Genomic DNA, 25,673 nt, shown 5'->3' with positions numbered 1-25,673 from the left:
CTTGTAATACCTGCCTCCCTCCCCCATCACTGAACCTCCCCTGCCTCCCCTATTTAAACCACTCTCTCCCCCCTCTTACTCTCTAGCCCCCCGATTTGTTCTATTCCTGTCTCAAATCCAGTAGTTCACAGCTGAGCTGGCTTCTGTGGTGTGTGCTCGTTCTGGGGGGCGGGGCGGAAGCGTGGCCAAGGCTGGGGGCACACCTCTCCACCTGGTCAGTTTGTGGGGTGGGTCCTCTGGCCAGCAGATGGGAGGATACAGGGAAACAGCACACAAGTCTAAGGGGGGGGTGCCCAAGGGGATTATTTTCATCATATATTTATTACATAAATATATAGTAAAATAGACGAGCAACAATTACCATAAAAATATCTTTCTTTAAAATCCTGACCCAGAACACAACGGGGTGAAAAATCGCACAAAACAGACATACTGATTGTCAACGTGGGGCAGGAGTAGGAGCCCCCAAGTCACCCCTACTGGCCCCACCCCTCCCTGGGGAAGGGACCTACCTCCTTCCCTGTTTCTGGCCACAGCCCCCCTCCCCCCACCCCAGCACCAGCTTCTCATACATTCAGTAGCGCCTGCAAGGAAGTGTCCCCCTCCTCCCACCCAGGAGTTCCCAGGGCAGGAATTACTGTCCCCCTTATGGACGGTGTCTGTGTCACACGCCCTGCCCTCTCCCAGCCCTGTAGACCCGCCACCAGGGGAAGGGGTAGGGGCTCCTCCACCCCCACCCTCCCCAAGTCTGAGCAGGGAGGAGGCTGGATGAGGTATGTGTGTTATGAGTGATGGGAGGGGGAATACTGAGATGGAGAGGCGGGTGGTGGGGGTGGGGTAGTGGTCATGGCTCTGGCACCCCCTTGTCCTGGCCTGGCACCCTCCTCCCACCAACACTGCACCTGCTGCCCCACTCTGCCTGCCCTAGTGCCCCGGGCCAATACTGGGGGAGGCATGCTAAGCACCCACGTCAAGGCCATCCCCCTCATTAGCACCAATGGCCCCCAGGAGAGGGCCCTGTCCCTCACTTCCAAAGCAGGGACTGGGACAGCTGCCTCTCTAGAGCAGGTGCGTGGCGCTCCTGAGTCCCCCCGGCTCCTCCCCCACCACGTGTACTTGCTCACACATTCACACAGAGAAACGCACACATACACCCCACGTCACTGAGAGTGGGGGGAGGGGTCGGGGGTTACAGGGAGGAGTGGGGGATCACAGCTCATATGATTGGGGAGGGGGAGGGGGAGGGGGGATTCCCAAGTGCCTGTAAGAGGCCAGGCCTCTTGAAGGCCTTTTCTCCACCATGGGCATGGCTGAGAATGGGAACGGAGGGGTGGACGTGGGGATGGAGGGATAGAGAGACTGCAGACAGGTCAGGAATTCCACTGGGCCCCCAGGGGGTGGGAGGAGGGTACAAGAGGGCTTATCCATGGGACTGGAGTAATACAGGAATCAGTACCCCAGGAGAGCGAGAGGGTAGAGACGGACAAGGACAGCACGGGCAGCCCACGAACCCAAGGGGGGCTGGGCAGGCACATGCACAGGTGATAGCAGATGCTCTTCTAGGCCCTCCAGCCCTGTCGGAACACCTGAACAGTGGGGGAAGGACATGCCCTGATGGGCAGCATAGCATTGCCTTCGTGTGTGTGTGTGTGTGTGTGTGTGTGTGTGTGTGTGAAGGGGGCTGTGGCAGGCTGAGGGTCAGGGTGGGGTGGCAGGTTCCCCACTGCTTAAGACATTTTTGCCCCAATAGTGCAAAGCGCAGGAAGCCCTGGCACCCCTCCCCCCGCCCCCTGCCCCATTCCCCATGGCTTCCGGGGGCATCTGTGTCCACCCATCCATCCCTGCCGACATGCAGCCCTGAGCCCAGGGCCCTCTGGTCTGCTCCGTCCCTCCCCCACCCTCCCCTCCCCCCACCCTCAGAGGGCTACCTCCTCCCTCCCTCTCTCGCCTGCGGAGTGGGCGATAGCCAAAGGGAGGAGGAGGGCAGCTCACCCAAGTGCAGACCAACAGAGCACTCCTCACCAGGAGGGTGGGAGGTGGCTCAAGCCAAAGTCCCTGAATTAGAGAAAAGAAGAGGGGAAAGGGGTTCCGGGGGCACAGGGGCGGCTGGCCTGAAGAGCTTCAAAGAAAAGAGGAGGAGCACCAACCACCCCCTCCCCCGGGGCTTCGACTAAGTGCCACTTATCTAAGCACCCCCATTCCGGTGCCTGCCTGCCCGGAGTCTGGGATAGTGCATCGAGTGGGAGTGGAAAGGAGGAGGGCAGGGGTTAGAGAGAGCCCAGCAGACAGATGGAAACAGGGGCCGAGGGGGGTGGAGGCTCTCGGAGAAGCTCACGCACACCCCCCCCCCCCCCACCCAGGGCAGCAGCATCTGGATCGTAGCTAATACTGCAGGATGTGAGGAGGGCGGGACCTTGAGCCACAGTTTTTCCTGTGTGGGTGCCACGATGCGGAAGGAGCTGGTGGGGGACACAGGGAGAGGCACCTGGGGCTGGGCACTTGAAAGGGGAGCTGTGCGGGCAGCAGGGCAGGCTGGTGAGGGGCCAGTTGGCATCCAGCGTGAGAGGTAGATGGAACTCAGCGGGCACGAGTGGCAGAGAGCAGAGGGAGTACTGGCGTGGGGGTGCCAAAGGGGCACAGAGGAGGGGCAAGGCAAGGGGGGGTGGCCAGGACCCTGTTGTATTAACTCACAGCTCTGATCGGCAGCCCTACCCCTGGGGACCTGGTGCGGGGGGCAGTTCTCTCTGATGTGGGGGGAGGAGGGGCAGCTCTCAAAGTGCTTGGGGGTGGGGGGGTCCTCCCCTCTGGCCAGCCTCAGTTAATAACTTAATATCATCTCTCTATCAATCGCTCGCTCTTTTTTCTCTTTTTTTCTTCTGTCTAGTACTTCTTCATTTATCTTGTCTCCGTGCCTGGTTTCCAAAGTGCAGTTAGAATGACTGTAATTTTTAACCTCCAGGGGAGGGGCCAAGCCAAGCCTTTCTTTGCACCCAGGCATCTGGGGAAGCAGAGAGGCCCTTAGCCTGGAGGGGGAACCTAGGCCAAGAGACTGGGCGGGGGGCTCTCTCTTGCATGTGTGCAGGGGGTGAGTTGAGGGCATCTTCCCCCATCCCTCCATCCCCTACGGTCAAGATGGCTTGTCCCCTCTTAGCTCTCCCTCCCTTCTCCTACCTTCTCGGAGGACGGGGTCCTGGGAACTGCAGGACACGGTCCCCCCCGCCCCCTGACCCCCCCCCCCCCACCTCCCACACTGTCCTTTTCATAGCAAGTTCATTTGTTTGCCCTGCCCCAGGGCTGGAGGTTCTGAGGAGGGACGGGGCAATGCGGGGGGTGTGTGTGTGTGTGTGTGGGGAGCTGAATCTATCCGAGGACGAGAGGGAGGAGAGAAGAGGTGTGGGGGTCTCCCTCAGCCCCCAGCTCTGCCCCTTCTCTCCAGGCTCCTCCCCACCAGCTCCGCACACCCTCTGGCCGCCTGAGGCTTTAGACTTCCTGATCCTCAAAGACCTCGAGGAAGAGTGGGGGGAAGAGTTCGGTGGGGCACTCGACTTTCATGTGGAGGAAGCGGCTGGCGTGGCAGGCCCCGATCATGCGGAGGTCAGTCACCTTCATCAGCAGCTTGGGCCAGAAATGCGGAATGTTGTGTTTGCGGTGGTTGACGTAGTGCTCGAACGCCAGCAGGTACGCCTCCTGACTCTTCTCGATCTTGTCCACACACAGCAGGCCCGAGCGGTCTGCGGGGAAGGAGGGGCAGGCGGGTGAGTGGGCGGAGGGGGGCAGAGGCGGAGAGGCTGGGGGAGAGGGAAGAAAAACACATTCTGGGCAAGTGTAGGGGCAACCGCAGGGCAGAGGGAGGGGACCGGGGGGTGGAGGGGCAGGTAAAGAGGACAGAGGGCAAGAGGTAGGCCTGGAAAGAGAGGAGACCTGGAGACAGGGCAGGACTAGCGGACAGAGAGATGGGGTGGGGAGAGCAATACAGAGGGAGTTAGGGGCAAGAAAGGGGGACTGAGGACAGAGGAGGGATGGGGGAGAGAAGGTGAATGGGAACAGAGTAGGGGATGGGGAACAAAGGGGTCTGGGAGAGACAGAGAGCAGGTGGGGGCAGAGAGAACAAATGAAGCCAGGATAGGAGGAGAGGAGGGACTGGGAGGTAAGAGATGGGCCTGGATATCAGAACAGAGTGGGGGTGGGTGAAAGAGCAGGGGACAGAGAGGTAGCTTTGTGGAGCAGAGAGACCACGGGGTTAAAGAAGGAGCGTGACAGGCCCAGGGCCCAGCCAAACTCTGGGCCCCTGGACGCTCCTGAGCCCTCCCAGCCAGGCCTCGGTACCTGTTGACATTAGCAGCACAGCCTGCAGCAGAGCCACTTCCGTGTCATCCAAGTTAAAGGCAGAGAGTGACTTGCCCAGTTCAAAGATGGCATCGGAGACGACACCCAGGCCGCCATTCTTGAGCTGCTCCCGCTTGACAGCCATCTCCCCGCTCAGTGTCAGGGTGTCGCTCTCGGGGTCATAGCGGACAGCCGCCCGCAGGGACATAATCTCCATGCAGCACCCCTTCAGGAGGATGATCTGGTCTTCGCAAGGCAGCTGCAGAACCACAGGGACACTCAGCAGGCCCCTCCCCGTAAGCATCGCCTGCGGGGGCCCCCTGGGAGCCGCAAGGCCACCACGGGCCAGGAATGTGTGCTCTGAACAGCTCCCTTGCAATGAGCGATGGATCTGCCCTGTTTCATTAACTCTCCCAACCGTGCCTCTGAGTTAGGTCCCGTCAGTACCTCCATGCCCACCGCAGATGAGCAAAGGGAGGTATAGGGAGTTAGGCCACGTGGCCAAGGTCACAAGCCAGTAGGGCAGCCTGTTCCCAGAGTCAGTGCTCTTTAAAGTAAGGAGAACTTCCAGAGTCAGGATGGCTGCGTAGACTTCAGGGGAGACAGGAAGGGACGGGCTGGGGAGGCTGGGCCCGTGGAGCCTGCTGGTTCTTTAGGGATCAGCTCACCCTGTGCGTGTATGTGTGTGCATGTGTGCGGGCGTGTGTGTTGGCTGTGTTGACCTACAGGAATTGCTCCCCATCCAGAGAGCTTCAGATGAGCACGAGCTGGGACTGGGTGATCTGGGGAGCAGCCCGAGGTCTCCCTCCAGCGTGGCACCGTGTCTCTCCTCCCATCTGCCACTCACCTCAGAGAACATGGGCAGTTTTTTGGCAAAGTCCACCACGCGGGTGATGGCCGGGGTGATGATCTTGGTAAACTCGCTGAAGGCCTCAAGGTCCACCTTGTCTCCGTCCGGCATGGAGACGATGGGTGACTGGCCAATGTCATCCGGCTAGAGGGAGAGATGGGGGTCAGCTGGGGCTGCAGACCCCTTTCAACCTCTCACAGAGGCTCCCTGCCCACCAGGGGGAGCTCCAAGGCAGCTTGGGGAGGCGGGGCCACCAGCACCTGGGGACAGCTGTGTCCCAACCCAGGTCTAAGGCTTCTCCCATCTTGGGGCAGAGAATACACCAGCATCAGAGCTCCAAGTTGGCTAATAATCACAAGGATCATAATAGCAGTAGAGGTAATGTCATAACAATAGAAGCTAGATTTACTGAATATTTAACATGTAACTAGGCATGAAGCCATGTGTTTTACACATACTATCTCATTTAATCCTCACCACGACTTATCACCATTAGTTGATGTTATACTTACCATCATTTCACAGATGAGGAAACTGAGACAGACTGCAGCTAAGTAATAAGCCCAAGGTCATGTGGCTAGTAAGTGGTAGAACCAGGATTTGAACCCGGGCAGTCTGATCCCCGACAAGTTACGCACACACGCGCTTGGGATCAGAGTCAGTGCTCCTAACAGCGTACTGTTCCGCATGCGGACACACTCCGCCAGGAGTTTTCTGCCTTCCCCACCATACACAACCAACTATCCGTCTCCTCCCAAGCTGGCCATTTTCTTGGCACTCAGTTTTGCCGGGGCCTAAAACAATGCCCAGCAACCAAGAGGTCCCCCAAAATGCTGTTACATGACTGTGTCCTCACCCTTCCTCCCAGTCACTGTGGGCGGGAAAAAGAGGAGAGCTCACCTCCGTTCACTGGAAATTCGATGAGGAGGGCAAGGCCCTGCCCTCATGGAGCTCCCAGTCAGATGGAAAAGGCAGGACCCTGATAGCAGCGACACACACACAGGTGTACGAATCAGCACTGTCAAGTCGTGGAGACTATCAGCCTTGGGTCAGACTAAACTAAGAAGGCTTTCCAGAGGAGGCAAGACTCTGAGTTCACTCTCCTCTCCTGGCTACCTGGCTGCCGCTCCCCCGTGCTCCCTCTCTCCTTACCAGGAATTTCCGCCTCTGTTTCCAATGGCTGCCCTGGGCATTTGTGCTGCGATGGGCCTCCGTGGCAACGTGGATCAGGTCCCACTCTTCGGGAGTGGGCTCTGGTCGCTGCTGCAGTGATCGGATCATCTCCTCCTTCCGCCGCCGCTCCCGGTTCTGCTCAATCAGCTTGCGTTTGGCCACCCGCTTCGAATCATCTAGAACCACTGTCAACAACAGACAGATACGATGCCCTTTGCATGGCACACTCCGTAACCCACTCAGAAACTATGCTTCCCAGTAGGCCAAGAGAGGCTAAGTGACTTCCCAAATCACCTAGCAGTCGGGTGGCACAACCTGGATCCTGAATGATCACTGAGACCACATCAACTCCAATTTGGGCTGACCCAGAGGAAGACCATGTTCTGATCTAAAGGGCTATGGTGACAGTAGTTACTAGAAGACTGTACCATCCAATCCCTAGCTAATGAAAAATGCCCTCTCTCACCCAGAAGTGGGGTGCCTTCTCTAGTAGTCAGAGACACTGTGCTCTTGGGGGGGGTACTCAGGACTTATTTCTACCCAACAACTCTAAGGCCCTGGAGTGGTGAAAGGCAGGCAGGCACTGGGGCCCATGCCCCGAGCCCAGAGAGGGATCCTGTTTCCTTTTCTTCAGAGATGAGGGCAGCAGGGACCAAGATTCTGAACATTCATTCTGCCACCAGCCTGACCCAGACTGTCCCTCTGCTCTGTGGGTACCTGGAAGGGAGCTGCTGTGTCTGAACGCACCCCCCTCCCACAGCTGCCTGGCCCGCTTCCCCCACCCATCCCCTTACAGTCCATGGCCATGCCCACAGCGATGCACTTCTTGAAGCGGCACAGCTGGCACTGATTGCGGGTGATCTTGTCAATGACACAACAGCTGTCATATTTGCACGAGTAGGTGGGGTGGAGGTTCTTCTGGATTGTGCGGCGAAAGAAGCCCTGGAGTTGGGGGAGGGCAGGGAGACGGAGCATGTTGTGATCACAACCCTCCCTTCCTGGATCAACCGTGCAGTTCTCTGGGGTTGGCGGGGGTGGGGGGCGGCGGGCTGGGGAGCTAGTGAGGGAACCTGGCATCCTCTCGACACAGCAAGCCCAGCATCACTGGGCTCTGCCAGGACTTAGAAATACACATCCTCAGCCCCCCAGCTGCCTAGGGGCCGGGGTACATGGGTAGTGGTGTTGGCAGAGTTAAGGATGGTGACCGCAGTTAGGAGATTTGAGCCTGGGATGGTGTGAGGTGCTCAGAGGCCTGAAGGAATAGCCGCTTTGGACACCAATTAATACCTGATTTTCCATCCTGTTAAACGACTCTAAAAACAACACTGGCCCCAAAACCATTCTCATACATGCTGCCTGTTGCCCATGCAGGTGGAATTCGTGAAATGGGGGGCGGGGGGTCAAAAAGTTAAGAAAAGGCATTGGGTATGAACTCTAGTAGCATGAAGAGAATATTTTCAATTTTATATACAGAGTTTAGTCTTTGCTTTAAAGGAAAAACCTCAAGACTCAAGATGGCAGTGATAATATGAAGAGCTAATGTCTGCTGCATACTTACTATGTGTCGGGCACTTATAAGCCTTTTCTTTCCTGTATCATCACATTTAACGCTCACGTCAACCCCGTGAGGAGGAACTGTTATTATCTCCATTTTGCCGACTAAGAAACTGCAGCTTGGAGAGATTAAGCACTTTGCTCAAAGTCATATGGCTAAATGGCAGCAGACACTCAGAACTGGACCTGAGGTATAAGACACAAGGTCTGAGCTCTCAGATTCTGGGGTGCAATTAAAATCACCTTGGGCAGCCATCAAAAATACAGACTCTTGGGCCTCATGCTAGCGGGCCTCACGCTAGACCTACAACATCAGGCTCTCTAGGAGTGGGAAGGCATCTCTGTCCTTTCGGGATGCCCCGCTGGGACTCAGATGCCCTTGAGGGTGAGGTTCCTGGCTCTATATTACACTGCTGGCATTGCTTGCAGGAACACTGCTAGGGGACTCTATATCCCTGGTGGTCTTGGTCTGATTGACGACACCAGGAAAGAGAGGAACTTGAAGCCTTGACACATTCTTAAAGCTTTCTGTTTCTTGAAAGGTCTTACATTGTCAGGAAGTGATGATCCTGGGAAAACCATGTAGGCTGATGTGTCCAAAGTGAGATCTAATGAAGCCTCTTCAAGCCAGAGACCCGCTCTGCCCAGGGAGACTCTGCCATCCTCTTCTCTGGCCTCCGCCATGCCCCCCAGCACTGGTTCTCACCCTTTCAGGTGCAGTGGAAGCAATCCAAGGCAGATTCCACCACAAAACATTCTGATTGAGTAGGGCTGGGATGAGGCCTTGGGATCTGCACTTAACAAGTACTGCAGGTGGTCCAGGAACTACGTTTTGAGAAACACTGATGCTGTTTAACTGATGTCAGTCTTTCTCTGGTAGGTTGTGAGCAACTTGAGGGAGGCACACATACTGCACATCTCACGCTTAATACACTGAATGGATGGATGAAAGCAGACATGTATTGAGTGCTTCTTTTGTACTTGGTGCTGTTTTAAGTACTCTATGTGCGTTATCTCATTTTATTCCTCTAGCAACTCTATGAAGTAGGTAGTATGTTTATCCCCATTTTATAGATGAAGAAACTGAGGCTCAGAGAGATTAGGCATCTTACCTATGAGTGGCTGAGCAGGGATTATGAATGAACAAATGAATGAATGAATGAATAAGAGAAGAGAAATGAGGATATAACAGGTGCGCTTTAGCTTACATGTTTATAGAGCTGTCTGTTGTGCCAGGTGCTGAGGGACTTAAAGGGAATGTGATGGCAGGGGGGGAGGGTGGAGCTCAGGTGGTGGGGGAGGGGCAGGAGCTGGCTGGTCCATACCTTGCAGCCCTCACAAGTGATGCAGCGGTAGTGATAACCGGTTGCCTTGTCCCCACACACGACACACTGCTCGTCTTTGTCCAGGTAACTAGGGATATACCCTGGGAGGGAGGAAGGGAGGCAGGCAGGCAGGCATGGCTTGGGTCCCCAGCAGAGAGGCTCCTATACTTTCTCCATCCCCCAGCTTTTCCTTCCTGGCCCATCCCCTAGCCCAACCTCCCTGAAGGGTTCTCTGTCTCCAGGTATAATCCTGGAGACACATCAGAGGTCACCTTGTCCATCCCCTTCCCTAAGAATATGGAGAATCCAGTTCTTCTGACTGCCCCATTCAGGGCTTTTCTCTTGCTGCATGCCAGGGGCAGGGGATATGGGAGAAGGAGAAGCAAATGTCAGAGCAGCTCATCTTGGGGACCTCGGGCAAGGGAGTTATGGGGGAAGGGAAGAGGCCCTTCCTGACCTAATCCATCCTCAAAGGCTGGAGCGTGCCCCACATCAACCCTCTCACCCCAGACAAGTCCATCCCACGCTCTCCAGGAGGCTCTCCCTGTGGGACACAGGAACTGCTGGTATAGGCCCAGGCCCTGGAATTGTCCCGGCCTGGTTCTGTCGGGTTGAGGGTGGGAAGGAAGGCCACACGCAGCCAGGCTCACCTGACATGCTGGTTTTCAGGGAACATTGGCCGTTCTTTCTTTTTCGCTTTCCATCTGGTGACCTGGCACTGGATGGGGGCAAAGTGGGCCGAATCAGAGAGCAGTCCTTGGGCAGCCCCCCTTCTCATTCCATAGGCTGAAGTCATCCCCCACGCCTGACTCCCTCCTTCTTGTGTCCTCATCCTACCTCCCACCCCCAGGTCAACTGACAAAACTGAGAAGGGTCCAGCTATCTGGAAGCTTTGGGGAGAGAGATAAAGGGCTTGGCTGGGGCACAAGCATGTTCTAGGGCCCCAACATACACACACACACACACACACACACACACACACATGAGCACGCCCATAATCTATAAGATAGCCACATATTTAAGCCTTCAGTACATGACACATATGCAGAAAGAATCTTCAGGACATGCTTAAAGCTATATAACCTTTAGAATACACACAAATGTGTGCAACATAAGACCAGCACACACGAACAACTATGCTGCCTTCAGTACAAACCCAGGCACGGTAAACAAGCAGCAGGTTCTACCATCTATATCTATGCAACTTTCAAGGCTTTCTCAAATGTGTTATATGACCTCTAGGATATGCCCACATGTTACACAACCCTCTAGACGGGCACCTAATAATACCATGCCCCTCCCCCCAGTGAACATGTGACTTGACTTCCAGGTCATGCACACACGCTAAATAACCACAGTGGGACTTCCCTGGTGGCGCAGTGGTTAGGAGTCTGCCTGCCAACGCAGGGGACACGGATTCGAGCCCTGGTCCGGGAAGATCCCGTACGCCGTGAAGCAACTAAGCCCGTGCACCACAACTACTGAGCCTGCGCTCTAGAGCCCGCGAGCCACAACTACGGAAGCCCGCGTGTCTGCCACAGCTACTGAGCCCACATGCCGCAACTACTGAGCCCGCGTGCTACAACTACTGAAGCCCGCGTGCCTAGAGCCCGTGCTCTGCAACAAGAGAAGCCACCGCAATGAGAAGTCCACGCACCGCGACGAACGGTAGCCCCCGCTCGCCACCACTAGAGAAAGCCCACGTGCAGCAACGAAGACCCAACACCAGCCAAAAATTAAAATAAAAGTAAATTAAATAACCACAGTGGCCCACTAGAACCTAGACCCAAGAATATGAGAAAAGGATGGGACTCCCAGAGCTGCCCAGTCCATGGCCTCCCTTTAACAGAGCAGCAAACCTAGGCCCCACTTGTGCTGGTGACACTGTGGCTGGAGTCAGAGCCAGGACAAGGATGCTGGGCCCCTCCAAGTAAGGTATTAGCAACCCTCAGCCACTGCACACATATGTTGCCAGCCTCTCCACATACATGTTACATAACCTCGGCACACACAGGTTACATAAGCTTTCTACATGCATGCACGGATTGTATAACCTCCCACACCCACCCTGTGTGTGGCATGTTGCAGGGTCCTCCGCCTTCTCTCCACCCGCCTGGGGCCTGATGCGGCTCCCAACACACTGACACAGTGACCTTGGCCAGGGTCACAGCCACAGACAACTCTGTGTTCCACACGCCCTGGGGATTACCCCTGTCTGATGTCTACAACAGTTCGAGGGTCGAATCTCCCTCCTGCCTCTGGAGGGGTGGGTGTGGGGGGAACTCCCCGGCCACCTAGGCCCCAGTCGAGCTGGCAGTCTTCAGCAATTAACTAGACTCACAGCCTCTGGGTGCAGTCCCAGGGACAGCCACAAGGTGGCGCAGGGACATGGGGGAGGGGAGGCAGACAGGGGAGGGGCTGCAGTCCTGGGGGACCAGGAACTGGCATTCCCGCCTTTCTCAGAGTTAGCAGCAGACTTTCCCAGATCCACAGAAGTCTGGGCAGGGAGGTACAGAGGCTGTAAGTGAGAGCTACGCAATGACAGGTTAAATCTTTTTCAGAGCCCCCAGGGGTGGGGATTGGGTTGGGGGGATACCCCCATTGCCCTACCCAGCTGCCAGCCCCATCCACTTCCTCTACCCCTCCAGGGACCCAGTCTTGGGCCCCAGGGCTTTGCTGGGCCAGGCCTCCGGCCTCCTGGCTCAGGATCTGGTCTCCTAGGCAACGGCCACACTACTCCCCAGAGCACCCCCTCCCCCACCCTCTCCCTGGCCATAGGCACAGGCTGTACCCAGCTCCCAGGGCACCACGCCAACTGAGACTGAGCTCTGTGCCACTTGGAGCTGATGGGAGAGGCAGAGACCCTCTGGGCTCCTGAAGCACAATGCAGATAGTAGGTAACCCATCCCTAGTTGCGTGTGCAGGGCTGATGCCTCCTCCACGTGGGAGCAAAACCTTCATAGCTGGCATTCACTTTCACTTCCTGGGAGGAGCCCCATGGCAATGCCCGCCCTTGCCCATGAACAAGGAAGAGCTTGTGAGGCTCCCAATAGGTTCCAAATATAAGCGTGAGCTGTGACCAACAGCTACTGGTGCATGTGCCCTGAAATGTCATGTCACATGCACCATGGCTTCTGGACAACACGCTGGTGGTCAGAAGTGAACAACCTGGTAGGGAGAGGAGGGAAATGGCAAGGCTTGGATTCCACATGCTCAGGTGAGGGTGGCTGAGGGGACACTGGGGGGCATTGGAGACTCCCAGCACTGTCAAGGGAGGGGCCACGTGCCTGCTGCCTGTAATTACTCTGCTCTGAATCACCTCCCCCTTTCAAAATGGGCATCTTTCCATTGAGGTGCCTAATTCCCTGCCGCATGGGAACATGACCTCATCTCCTGGGCAAAGGTAGGCAGCAGGCTTGTTGGCCTCATGCCCATCCCCCCAGAGGTGCTTAAAAGGCCCAAGCTCCACTCTCTCGGGCCAGCCAGGTGACCCTTCCTGTTGCCTAGGAGTTGGCACGACCTAGTTGCCAGACCCATTACCTGTTCTCCTCTGGGTCTGACCCACACTCCACCTTGCTTGGCTTCTGTTCCATTCACTTTAATTCCATCCAGGATGCCCTCCAGCACGCCAAGAGACTGGGGTGGGCACACTGGCCCCCCCGGCACGCCCACAGGCCGCCCACCCCCCGCCACCCAGGCCCTAGGGCCCAGCACCCATGGTGCCCGCCTCAGCACTTGGCCTTTCACACCATGCCCTGCGCCCCAAGGGGGGCGGGCGGTGAGAGGGGCCAGGGAGTGGCAGATAGTGGGGTTGTGGGGGAAGCCGGGTCTGTGGGGGGGTCCTGGGCTGGGGGAGTAGCTTCGGAATCTTGTCCTGTCCGGAGGTCCCTGCAGAGAGAGGAAAGAGGCAGGGATAAGGCGGCGCCATGGTGGGGCTGGGTGAATAGGATTCCTTTGGTGCCAACATTTGGGGGCTCGTAACGAGATGGTGGTAGTCATGGAGGGCAGGCACCAGGACAACCCTTCAGATTAACAGACAGCAGGCAAGACTGGAGAGCCGCATCCTGCTCCCCAGACATGGAAAGTGATGGAGGGAAAGAATGAGGTCACCCATGTACCTCGTCTCAGTCCTCACATTCCAAGTGCCTGGCCCTTAACAGGCGTCTATTAAACATCAGCTATTGTTACCACCCCCCAGTTTCCCTAAAACTTATCAGTATTACAGGGCAAGAGGCCACCAGAGATGGGCAGCTTCAGCCCAGGCATGGGGGGTACTGGAGAAGGAAGTGTGGTTTGTGGGGGCAGCATGCAGGGATCCTGAATGCCCACGTGGGTGCCTTCACGGAGAGGGGCATTGCAAATGGTAGGGAGACGACCTCCCCGGCTGCTGGCTCAGTTACGACTCCCCAATCCCGGCCCCCCAAGGAGCTTCCCATACAAGGTCCCGAATCACACTTCCCAGTCTGAGGACCAGACTTCCCAGTCGGTTTAGCTGAGCTGCCACCCACCAGGATGGCAAGAGGAGGGGAAAGGAAACTAACCCGCGTTAATGGAATAGAGAATATAGGCCCTCTGGTATCAGAGCTGCACAGGTGAGGAAATAAAGCCTCAGAAAGCCCGACCATTCACTCGAGTTGGCACAGCTAGTGAGCAGCCTGCCTCCGATGCTTGCCTTGTCCTGCTATCTGGGGTCCAGGGCAGTGCCCACCTGGGCCAACCATTCCCCCCATGCTGCTCCGCTGACCCCAGCCTGCAGACCCGAGGCTCCGTGTCTGCACACACAAGGCAGGTGTGGGCACGTGAGAGGGGACAGAAGGCGCAGCTCTCCGCACACAGCCTCCATTGAGTGGCTGCTGCACCAGAGTCGTTGCCCCTGGGCCCCCCCGGCCCCACCCCTAGGAACTGATAAGGAGCCAGGGTGGGAGGGGCAAGGAGAGATAAGTCAGGCCACTGGGCAGGGTAGGACCGGGCTGGACCATGGGACAGGGCCTCTGCACTCAGACAAGTCCCCATCCTGGGGAGCAGGGCAGTAGTACAGAAGGGTGGCCTACTCTGCTTTCGATGCCCCCGCAGACCAGAACTGGGCACTGGGGGCTGGACAGGAGACATGGGGTGGAGGGGTGCGAGCAGGGAGCCTTAGCCCAGGGAGCCGTCAAGAAAGTAGGTCAAGTTTTTCTTGGCTTGCGGAGAAATTCCTGTTATAAATTTATAATGGCGTAGCCAGCCCTAAGGGGTGGAGATGGGGGGAGAAGGAGTGGGTGGGGATGCCCAGAGCCTGGGCATAGGGGCCTGCTGCTCTCAGCCAGAGCAGTGAGGGGCTGGGGGCTGAGGCAGGCGTGGGCCTTGGGCTGGACAATAGAGGGCTATTTTCTGTCGCCTCTGTTTCCACTTCTATCTGTGCCCAGTGAAGCTTCCTTTGGTCTGTCTGTCTGCATCTGAATGTCTCTCTCTCTCTCTCTCTCTGGGTCTGGGTGTCTCCCTGTCTCCCCCACCCCCCAAGACTGTGCCTCGGTGCTTGGCACACCCTGGCTGCGGTGCTGCCCCCGCCCGTCTCCTGCCCACCTGGCATACTGCCACCACTTGTTTACAGAAGCTGGAAAAATCCACTCGCCAGCCTGAGGCCCGAGTGCCCCCGGGGAGGGGAGGAGGCAGGCACAGGAGTGGGCATGCTGAGAGAGGGGCAGCCGCGCGAGCAGGCCCTGGAGGCAGGTGAAGGGAACCGGGGTGTGTGGGAATGGGTATCAGCGGCTACGGGCCAGACCAGGCAGGGAGCACCGGCGGCAGCACATGGCATGGGCAGCTCCTGCCCCAGGCCACAGCTCTGGAAGACCCCTCCCCCTGACTTCTGCTACCGCCAGTTGCTACAGGGCACACCTGGGGCAGTGCCAACCTAAGCCACCATGTTTTTTTTCCCTTCCCCCGACCCAGCCTGGCCTTAACTCCAAATGTGGCTGGGCACTGCCAAGGGCTTGCACGTGCCTGCTGCAGGGGGTGGAGGGAGGAGGCCCCCACTCTGCCTCACCTCTATGCTGAGCCGAACGGTGCCTGATGCCACCCAGGCTCCACTGAGCCCCTGGTAGTGGGCAGGGAAGCAAGGTCCTGCCCTCACTGCTTAGGGCACCCTTGCCTGGCACCTAGCAGGAGGCTGGAACCCCTGGGGAGTCCTTGTCATCTCTCTGGGGACATACCTGGGCCTCTGAGGCGACAGGGCAGGCAGAGGGCCCAGCATGCGGGGAGGCACATAGCACATGTGCCTGTGTTAGCTGTGGGCAGTGGGGCAGGGGGGCGGGGCAGAGATACCCATGCTGAAGGGCAGCCTCTCTCCCCTCCTCCTGGAGTCCTCCTCAATTCCCCCAGTGCCAGCCTGGCACATCCCCTGCAGAGGAAGACGATCAGCATCCCCCCAAGAGGCAGAGGGCTGGAGCTATGGGGCTCTGAGACTAGGCCGGACAGCCGGCAGGCAAGGCCCACCTGTTGGCTGGCCTGGCCACCCACTCCCTCTTTGTCAGATAAGAGATGCCTGGTGGCAGTGTGGGCAAGGTGCCCGCGGAGGGGGAAGCATTTCATTAAGCTTAAGTGCTTCTGCAATGGGGGGACTGAGACAAGAGGCCAATGCGGCATCCATGGGCACCATGCCATGTTCCTGCTGCTGGACTGTCCCACTCCGCAGTCCTGTGGACCCAAGGGACTCCCCGGAAGGACTCCTAGGGCTGCCAGAGGGGACTCTCTGCCCCAGAATCCAGCCCCCAATTCTGTACCCACCACTCTCCTGAGTGTCTGCTCTTGGCTTTGGCCCCACCTGTCAGGGCCCGTGAACTTTGTCCTTAATGCTCTACGGAAAGCCCAGCCCTCCTCCTTGCCAACCACAGAGGGAAAGACTCACATAGAGAGAGGGGGGCTGAGAAAATGGGAGAAAGAGAAGAAGCAGAGAGGTGAAAGGGACGATGGGGGAAGAGGGGGAGAAGGATGAGGAGAGGCAAGAACAAAGAGATGGGCAGGGGTGGGGGCAGAGGCAGGGATGACAATGAAGCCAAGGGAGAGGAAGAAAGGCAGCAAGGAGATGGGAGTGGAGAGAGAAGGGTGAGGGAGAAAAGAGGACAGAGAAGGGAAGGGGAGACAAAGGCAGAAAGGTAACAAAGAAAGATGGGTGGGGGGTGCTTCATGGAGGCTGGGGGGAGGGGAGAAGAGAAATGGTTTCCACGGTGACAGCTGGTTCTTGGTGGCCTGGCATGTGGGCTATTAATAGTGCTGTGGGGAGATTCACACCTCCCTCTCCCCTTCCCCTTTGCCTGCTGCTAGGGTGGGGGGAGGTACTTCTCCCCCACTCCCAATTATCTGGCACTGACGCCCTGACTCCACACCATGGGGGCCAAGAAGGGTGGCCAGGTGGCCACTGTAGCCCAAACACACACACACACACACACACACACACACACACACACACACACGGGCATGCACAGGCAAACACAGGCATCTGTGTGCAGACACTGCCGCCTGTGCCAGCGTGGGCTCCCATGGACAGCCACAAACACCAACAGCCCCGGGAGTCTGGAGATGGTGGAGGCTGCGGCAGCAACACAGGCACGCAGGTTGAGGAGTAGATGCCTCTCGGGGCTGGGACCTCTTCCTCCTCTCCCAGATCCCCCCGTTCTATTCTCAGGTATGGACTGAAGGGGACTGCCCCACCCAACCTGCTGTTATCCTAGTGCCAGCAGAGAGAGGAGGAGTGAAGGCGGGAAGGGAGGTACTATTTGGCAGGTGTGACATGGCAGAGGAGTACACAGACAGAGGCACCAGCTTGGCAAGCGCGGCGGGGGGGGGGCGTGGGTGGGCAGGGGCTGAGGCAGCCTCTTTGGTGGGCTCTCGCTGGGCCCCCATGAGATGGATTCTGGAGCGTAAGGGCAGTGACCCTTAAGTCTGATCTCCTAGCCACTGTGGGGCCTTGGAGGCTAGAGAATGGGAGATGGGGTTGGGGGATATAATATAAGGGGGAGATAGGTTACTTAAACAAAAGGATCCTCTCCTCCAAAAGAATATAACAGGAAATTCCCCCCTGCAGGCACAGACAGAAAGACATAAACAGTAGCCTTGACTTGGGCCAGATGCCCAGTATTAACATCAAAGACTGTGCTTCCCGCCCAACCCCACCATAACCTCACCCACCTGCTGCTCTCCTGTCCCTCCTCCCACCCCAGGCCAGCTCCAGTCAGGCATTAAGGTGGGCGCCCAAGTCTAGGGCTCACCTCCATCCCCCCCACGCATACTGACGATGGTTGTGCCCACATCCATGCTCAAGAGCTCAGCCCCTTCCCTGTCAACCCACAGAACTTCGTGCCCCCTGCCCCAGTTCCCCCCAGAAATGGAGGGGGAGATCCAAATAGCCAAGAAGGCAGAGTTAGGAGCACCCACAAGCTGGGCATACTCTCCCTGCCCTCCCCCCAGCAGCCAGCGGGTAATCGGAGCTGGGAGGTGGGGCAGCTGAAGGCTGGAGGCATGAACGTCACAGGGCCAAGGCGCTCAGTGCAGATGGCATCAGGGGCACAGGGCTTGGGGTCCTCCCTTCCCCACTCCCCTCTTCCAAGGAGGAGGCTGCAGAGAGGAGTCTGCAAGCCCTGGGAGCACGCCCAGGAGGGAAGGGAATGGTGGACGGGAAAAGAAAAGCAGGGATGTTCTCCCAGGCACCCCAGAGAGGCGGGAGATAGCCCCCACCCAAGCAGAACTGGCCGAGGAGGGGAGGTGGGGGAGAGGGACGAAGAGAGAAGCGGGGAGAGAGAAGCCAGGAGAGGGAGGGAGGGAATGGGGAGAGAGAGAGAGATTGAAAATTGTGTGTGTGTGTGTGTGTGTGTGTGTGTGTGTGTGTGTGTGTGTGAGAGAGAGCGAGAGAGAGAGAGAGAGAGAGAGAGAGAGAGAGAGAGAGAGAGAGAGAGAGAGGGAGAGAGAGACAGAGACAGAGAGAGAGACAGAGAGAGAGAGACACAGAGAGAGAGAGAGAGAGGGAGAGGGGGAGAGAGAGAGAGAGAGAGAGACACAGAGAGAGAGACACAGAGAGAGAGAGAGAGAGAGAGAGGGAGAGGGGGGGAGGGAGGGAGAGAGAGAGAGAGAGAGAGAGAGGGAGGGAGGGAGGGAGAGAGGGAGAGAGGGAGAAGGGAGAAGGGAGGGAGGGGAGCGCATACGAGGGAGAGAGAGCAGGCGAGAGCGAGCAAGTAAATGCAGCTGAGTCTCCCGCACACACACGGACACGTGCAGACACACACACTCACCCCGCATGCGCAGAGCCTCGGGCTCTGGGTACCCCATTCCAGCAGATATTCAGAGCCCTCCCCAGCCCACACATGCCCAAAACACGCATACATGGATTGCACGCACAACACACCCACTCACTGATGTGTACAAAGACGCTGATAGCCACCAAAGCCTCAGGTCCCATTCCCCTTCCCTCGCCCACGCCCCACGCGCCTGGGTAAAAGAGAAAATGAAACAGGCAGCTAAGGCTCTAGGAGCCAAGAGCTCATCTCTTCCTTACAAGAGTAAGAGAGGAGGAAGAGGGCTGGGGGCTGGGGCCAATCACGCTGCTCTGCCACTGCTGGAGGTGTGGCTGTGCCTTTGGCCCTAACCTTTAACCCCAGTCCCCAGTGCTGGGTGCCCACCTCCAAAGCAGGGGACCAAGGATAGCATTTTCTGGGCACCAATAAGTTCCATCTTGCTCCCCTTGTCTACCCAGAGAACTTCTGACCCCTCCCTCTGGACCACCTCACACAATGGCATGCAAGCGGGAGGTCCCCTTTGGTGCCCCAGCCCTGGCCTGCCAGGAAGGCAGGCGACACCATATGCCTGAAAACCACATGCTCCCCTCCCTCCAGCAGCCCCAGATGCCTCTGTGAGAGACGGAGAACTGTCTCTGGTTCCAAGCAGCGTGTGTATCCGCACCCTGGAGCGTTCCAGGCCTTGGGAAGAGAGGAGAATCCACAGGCGTTGTTTGCCGTGCCAGTGCCAGGATGCAATACCGACTGACCACAGGTGTCACCCCACGTTATGTTATTTACCCTCACTCTGCGTGAGGTGGGCATCATTGTCTCCAGATTATGAAAACCTAGGCCCAGAGTCAGAAACTGGCAAATGGTGAAAACCCAGCCTCCAACTCCCAGCCCGCGCTCTTCCCGCCATGGTCACGCTCGCCTCCCTCCCCAAGAGGCACAAAAGTCCCCCAAGCACCTTTAGAGCCATGAGAACCAGGGTTGAGATGAGCTCCCTACTCCAGAGGCTCCCCAGTGGCCCACCACTGTCCTGGGGGAGCTGCATAAAAGGAATTTGGGGGGAGAGAGGAGTCCTATCACCAGATGCAGAAGAAAGGTGGCAACCCAGGACAGACCCTGGGTCTCGAGGTGCCACGCCTAACACCCTCCTTATTCACTGCCGCCGTCCTCCACACTAATGCCCCCTCCATGCAGGGGTGGGGAATCTGTCAGCCGGGCTGGGTCCTGGTTGATTGATCAATGGCAGGTAGCTGAGATGCTGGGTCCCCAGGAGAGAGGAAGGGTGCCGTACTCTACTCATAAGGAAGGAGCAGGGGTATGGAGAGAGCCTGCTTTCCTTGTTTTTTCTCTCCCCCATTCCCAGTGCTCAGACTTGTCCTAACCAGAGATGCAGTGATGCCCAAACATTCATGCATTTGCCCCTAACTGGGGAGGTGTGTCCAGGCTGAGATGTCAAGAGCTCCTTTTAAGAAGCAGCTAAAAGGTGATCAGAGGAGGGCAAGGCAGAGGGGCTCCAGCCTGCACAAACTCATGCGGGAGAGAGAGGGGACGTGGAGGCTGAGGAGGCTGGAGATTAGCGACCCACTATCCCTACCACCCCCATCCCCATCCCATTCCTGTGATGTCTAGGAGATCCAATTCTCCACCGAGCTTCTCCAAGAAGTGACCTACAGACTTCCTCGTTGTAACAGCTAACATACAGTGCTTGTTAGGCACCAGGCACTTGTTAAAGCATTTTATGTATTCTGACTCCTCTAATCCTCAAAAAGCTGAATGAGGTAGGTATTATCCTCCTCAATTCACAGACAAGGCAAGTGAGAGGTTAAATCGCTTGCCCAGGAGTATACAGCCCACAAGTGGCAGGGCTGGGATTCAAACCCAGGTGATCTAGTTCCTATATATATATATCTATCTATCTCCCTGTTTTTAACCATTACAGCATATCACCTGCTAGAGGAACAACATCTTGTTCTTTCGTCCAGCTATGTGTTCCCTGTGACCCAGCCTCAGTCTCCCTTTCAGTAGCAGCCATGGATTCTCTATGGTAGAATCCCTACCAGTGTCTCCTCATCCATGGTCTGGGCCACAGCTAGAGGGGAGCATGGCCAGAAATGGTGGATGTCCCCTGCTCAAACTCCCTCTCCGGAAGACTTGCCACTCTGGGCTGGAGGGCCAGCGCATGGGAGAGGGCCTCACGAAGTCTGGGCAGCTGTACCCTCAGAACCAGGCTCTGAGGCTGGGCAAAGCAGACACAGCTGTTGGGCATCTCGGAGGTGGGTCTCAGCTGCCAGGGGTGTGGAGAAAGGCCACTGAGTCCTGCCAAAGACCCAGCTCAGCCGGGTCCTGCCAACTCCTGCCACCGCCCCCGGGGGCAGTTATCTTCCAGCGGGTCAGTGTGGAGGGAGCCCCCTCTCCGGCCTGTTTGGGAGCTGGCTAGCCATGGCCTGCACACCCAGGCCTTCCACCCAGCTGGTGTCCCCTGGCTGAGCCTGCCAGCCTGAGAGATCAGCATGGGCAGTGGCCGACCCCCTTTCCTTCTCCCCCCCACTCCCAGCCCCCCAAACTCGCTGGCCGCAGCTGCAGTACTGAGGAAGCGCAGGATGTCCTGAGCAGCCAGCTGAGCCCCCTGCCCCCCACCCCAACCTCCCGCTGACCCCAGAGGCAGGGCAGGCGGGCCGAGGGGCGGGGTTTGAGTATGAACAACTGGAGAAGAATGAAGAACCTCACCACCAGTTCCCAGCTCTGAGCAAGGAGGCTGCGGCAGAAACGGAGACCAGAACAGGGGTCGACGGGGTCAGGGACAGGTGAGAGTTACAGACTAGCAGAGAAGCGAGGAGGGAGGAGACACAGCGGAGACAGCGTTGGAGCGAAATTCCAAGTCAAAAATACACATCACTCACCCAGACACTCACCAACATACTGCCTCCTACGGCAGGCTTCCAAGTTTAGACAGGAGGGCAGAGGTGGGTAAAGGGGCCAGACTCACGGTGGGAGGCAGGAACTCAGCTGGGGGCCCGTGAGCATCCCCAGGAATGGCTCAAACAACCCCAGCAGGGGCGGCTAGGTTCCTTATTTGCTTTTGGGGTGGGGATAGAGGCTGCTTCCTAGGAGCCAGGTTTCCCCAAGACCCCCCTCCCCCCAGCAACCAGGATCATCTCAGCTCCTGAAGTCACTGAGCACTGCTTCAGGTCCATGACTCGGCCCTCTAGAACTCCCCTACCCCCTACTCTCTTTGCTCTAATTTCTCTGTCCCTCAAAAAAAAAGAACGTCAAAAAAGAAGACAGGAGGAAGCTTGAGGAGAAAAGTCTATGACTGTATGTCCATCTAGGGGTGTGCCTGACTGCACAGCTACACCGTGCGCATCCAGAGTTGTAGACCTGTGACTGTGTGGGCCGGAGCCTTGTAAGTGCCTTCTGCACCTGAGGCCCTGGGACTGTGTGCAAATGAGTGTACCTGTGTCCAGAGTTCCCACAGTCAATCAATTAACAAGTATTTACAGAGCACTTCCTATGCTAGGCTCTGGGTGGGATCCAGAGCAATTCCAGAGATTCTCCCAGGTCTCAAGGAGCTCACCATCTGGGGGAGGGGGGGATGACAAGCGAAAGAGGTGGAAAATGTTATCGTGAATGCATGCCTTACACCATTATGGGAGCAGGGGTTTTGTGGTATACAGAACCTCAGAGAGCCACAGTAAGAGTCCAGGAAAATACTTGTTGCTAAGTTGTGTATCCGTGTGTTGATGTGTAACTGCATTTGCGTTTGACTGAGTGACAGCGACTGATACGGCAAGGAGATGATGCCTGTGTGACTGGGCTCATGCGAGCACGTGTGTGCCTGTGAGTGACAGGGTCTTTTGTAATGTACGGCTGTGTGCAATTGCTCTGTGTTCATGCAAGCGTGCGATAGTGACTTTTTCTGTGTGGGTGACAGCGACTCCTCCTTGTTGTGTGTGACAGCATCTCCATGTGACCCTGTGCATGGGTATGTGCATGGGTTGGTCTCCCTGCTCTTGGTCTCCTGTGGGTGTGTCTCACCCCTCTGAGCTCCCCTGTGCAGTGGCAGCCAGCCTCTTCCCTTGTCCCCATGTGGGTGTGTCCAGCAGCTCCTGTCCTTGAATCCGCCTGGGTGTCCCCGGGTGTGCATGTGGCTGTCTATGTGGGCACATCTGTGTGTCTGCATGTCACGTTTGCTTCCCCCCTCATCTTGGACAACAGCCCCCTTCATCCCTTCCCCCTCCTGGGGCCAGAGCCAGCACTGAGAGGTGGGCTCCCAGCTCACTGACTTTCCTTCTGCAACCTCCACCCCTGGAAACGCGTGGCTCTCTCCATTGCCCCTATCATCCCCCACCCCGCAGGCTTTTCCTTCACACTGGACTAGGGAAGGCCCCAGGCAGAGAAGGGGCACCAGAGACACGTTGCAAGGGGAGGGAAACGGGTGGCACACACAACACGGGTCCATTCCTCCCTCTCTTCCCTAACCGCCCTAGCTTGCAACTCCCTTAATCATCTAGGAACCCTCAGATACACCCCCCCGCCCCGCACACACACACACCCCCAACCAGTCGCGTTTTTGCAATTAGGAGTGTTGCAACCAGAGAGCCATGTTCAATTGGGGAGGCGGGTGAAGGGGGGGGACTTCCTCCTCCCGGGGCCAGTGCAAGCCCACCCCCCACCCCACTCCTACCGCCCTCCGCAGCTGGAGGCAGCTTTGCAAAGGCCACTCGGCCTCGGCCTGGGAGGCTAGGGGTGGGAGCTGGGGGGGCAGGCCTCCGGCGCACCGTAAACAAACCGCGGCGCGGCGGGCGGGGGAGCTCCGGCGGCCGGCAGCGGGGCCGGGCCCGGGAATGCGCAGCGGACGGGCCGGACAGAGGCCGGGCGGGCCCTCGAGGGGGAGGCCCGGACGCCATCTCCGCCGGCGAACCCCGGGGCCCACCGACCTCCCAGCAACGCCTCTCTTCCCCAGGGCGTAAGTTGCAAGCTCCCGGCCAGTGACAGGGTCACCGGGGCGTCCAGGAAAGCTGAGGCTGGCAGCGGGTACCCCTCGGGCGCCCCCAGCCCACCTGGGAGCTGGCCAGAGAGCCCCGCGGCTTTGCATAATCAATCGCGATGCATTTGCATATTAATGCCCCCTCGCTCCCTCCCCCTTACCTCGGCGTGGCGCGCTGGACCGGGCTGGGCAGCGACGCGGGGGTCTCAGCGCCCCGTGCCGGGGGCGTCCATGGGGGGCCGGTGGGGCCCGGGCCGCCCGCCTCCTGCGCCCGGGTGTGAGTGCGAGTGAGCGCGGGGGGGCGGGGGGCGAGTGTGGCGGCCCCGCGGCTCCTCCGGCAGAGGCGGCGGCCGCTCTTAGCTCCTCCCTCCCCCGCCCCACTCTGGCTGGGGCTCGGGCTCTGCGCGCCCGCCCGGCTCTCGGCTGCTCCCTGCAGGCCGCCTAGACGCCGCCGCCGCCGCCGGCCCCCGCCTCCCGTCCCCCGCCCCCCGCCCCCCGCCGCGCCCCGGGACCCCGGCCAGCCGCCCCTCGGCCGCCTCTGCCCCCGCCCCGCCCGCACTTGCCCGCCCCACTCCAGGCGTCTCCGGCGGGAGTGGTACTTGGTGACATATTTTGGAAGAGATGTCATTTAGAAAATAGCCTTCCCTTGCTGGAAGAATTGCAGGGTTGGGGGAGATGCACCACGGGGATGGAGAAGGGCTTATCGGCGAGCCGCCTGCACCTTAGAAGTCGGGGGGAAAGTCTAAATACCAAACCCCAGGAGGTTTAGAGTTTGTTTTGAGTTCGGGTCCCTTCTCTGCCAGTAACTCACTGTGTGACCTTGAACAAATCGCCACCGCTCTAGGTGGCAGAGCTGCCTCAACCTTAAAATTTGAGGATTGTGCACGGTTACCCCTGAGGTCCTTTTAACTTCAATCATCCTGTGTTTTTAATCCTTTTGGAGGTATGCTTCCCCATTACCTCCCTTGCAGGCTCATTTCTAACATCATTACCTGATCCACTGCCTCCTCTTTCAAATGTCACCCTCCTCCAGTATAGGCTCTTTCTATTCACTGTCACCAGTCACTTCCTCAACAATCTGGTCCTCTTGCTGAGCTGGGGAGGGGGTAAGGCTTGCCCTACCCCATCAACTCTCAGCTTCACAGAGGTGGTTTTTCCTCCCATGTTTGCCCCCCCCAATCCAAATGTACAGGGCCAGTCTAAGGAGGAGGGTGGGCTGTGTAAAAATGGATCCCCTTCCCCAAAGGAGAGGTCTCCATCATGCCAGCCCCACCCCTCACGCACACACACACACACACACACACACACACACACACACACACACACACACACACACACACACACACACACACACACACACACACACCCCTGCATTCATGGACATAAAACCAACCCAGTGACGCCAGATCCTTTCATCTCAGGATCTCCCAGCACCAGGCAGAGCCCTAATTACCCCAGCACCCTCCCCTACCCCTCCGGTTCACCTGCTGTCATTAGCTCAGTTTTTACCAGTGGGGGCCATAGCCTTCCCACGGCTCCCAGGGCGGGGCCCTGTCTCCACTCTCTGCTCTTGGAGAGGTGTGTGTGTGTGTGTGTGTGTGTGTTAAGGGGAGCTGTTCTACCAGTTGCCCAGTTTGTACTGAATCACTTGTCAAATGTGGGGTTCTGACCAACAGCCTATGTGAATTGGGCTGCCCTTGGTCTTCTTTTTTTTTTTTTTTTTTTTTTGCGGTTGCGGGCCTCTCGCTCCAGGGCATGTGGGATCTTCCGGGACTGGGGCACGAACCCGTGTCCCCTGCATCAGCAGGCGGACTCTCAACCACTGCGCCACCAGGGGAGCCCTGCCCTTGGTCTTCTTAGTCTCAGCCACCTGCATCCTCAGCTCTGTTGGAACCACTTCTTTTAGGGGGTATTGGGGTTTGCAATGCATGGGAGAGGCGAGAGTGACTCTCTTGGGACCCCCTGGAATCAAGGGGATGAGAATTGCATGGGATGCAGAGTGGAGTGGTGGTGATTAGGGGTTTGCAGTGGGGGAAGGGAGCCTGCAGTGGGGAATTGGGGCTGCAGTGTGCAGTGTCAGCATGCAGTAAATGAACCTGTGGGTTCAGCCTGGGCTCACGGTGGACATGCAACAGCTGCAATATGGGGCAGGAAGCTGATCACGCAGGGTCAGGGCAGCATGCAGGGGGAGGTGCAGTGATGGT

General features: G+C 57.8%; 2 protein-coding genes across 12 annotated transcripts in view; one reads left to right on the top strand and one right to left on the bottom strand.

Annotated features, from left to right (window-relative positions):
- Positions 1–76: 76 nt before the first annotated feature.
- Positions 77–23,830, bottom strand: THRA (thyroid hormone receptor alpha). 2 transcript variants are annotated; one of them, XM_067714979.1, is made up of 10 exons: positions 23,631–23,830; positions 12,769–13,116; positions 9,879–9,946; positions 9,229–9,329; positions 7,144–7,291; positions 6,329–6,534; positions 5,174–5,320; positions 4,327–4,585; positions 3,604–3,731; positions 77–278 (listed from the first exon to the last, which is right to left on the bottom strand). In XM_067714979.1, exons 2-10 carry the CDS (start codon positions 12,819–12,821, stop codon positions 216–218), a joined length of 1,173 nt encoding a protein of 390 aa, XP_067571080.1. In that variant the 5' UTR covers positions 12,822–13,116; positions 23,631–23,830; the 3' UTR covers positions 77–215. The 2 variants fall into 2 exon arrangements, with proteins under 2 accessions (XP_067571080.1, XP_067571079.1); XM_067714978.1 differs by lacking the exon at positions 77–278 and having other exon boundaries at positions 303–3,731.
- The window catches only part of MED24 (mediator complex subunit 24), a 32,815-nt gene continuing 30,433 nt past the window's right edge, over positions 23,292–25,673 (top strand). For 6 of the 10 annotated variants that reach the window (XM_067714948.1, XM_067714954.1, XM_067714952.1 and 3 more), the window contains exon 1: positions 23,293–23,448. The gene's annotated coding sequence lies outside the window, so the exon portion shown is untranslated. Of the gene's footprint in view, positions 23,449–25,673 lie in introns of all 10 variants that reach the window. The other 4 variants (XM_067714956.1, XM_067714955.1, XM_067714953.1 and 1 more) reach the window with 2 other exon arrangements.

The sequence above is a fragment of the Pseudorca crassidens genome, chromosome 19, assembly GCF_039906515.1.
Source record: "Pseudorca crassidens isolate mPseCra1 chromosome 19, mPseCra1.hap1, whole genome shotgun sequence".
In the NCBI taxonomy this organism is placed as follows: domain Eukaryota; kingdom Metazoa; phylum Chordata; class Mammalia; order Artiodactyla; family Delphinidae; genus Pseudorca; species Pseudorca crassidens.
This window is presented reverse-complemented; position numbering and strand designations above follow the sequence as displayed.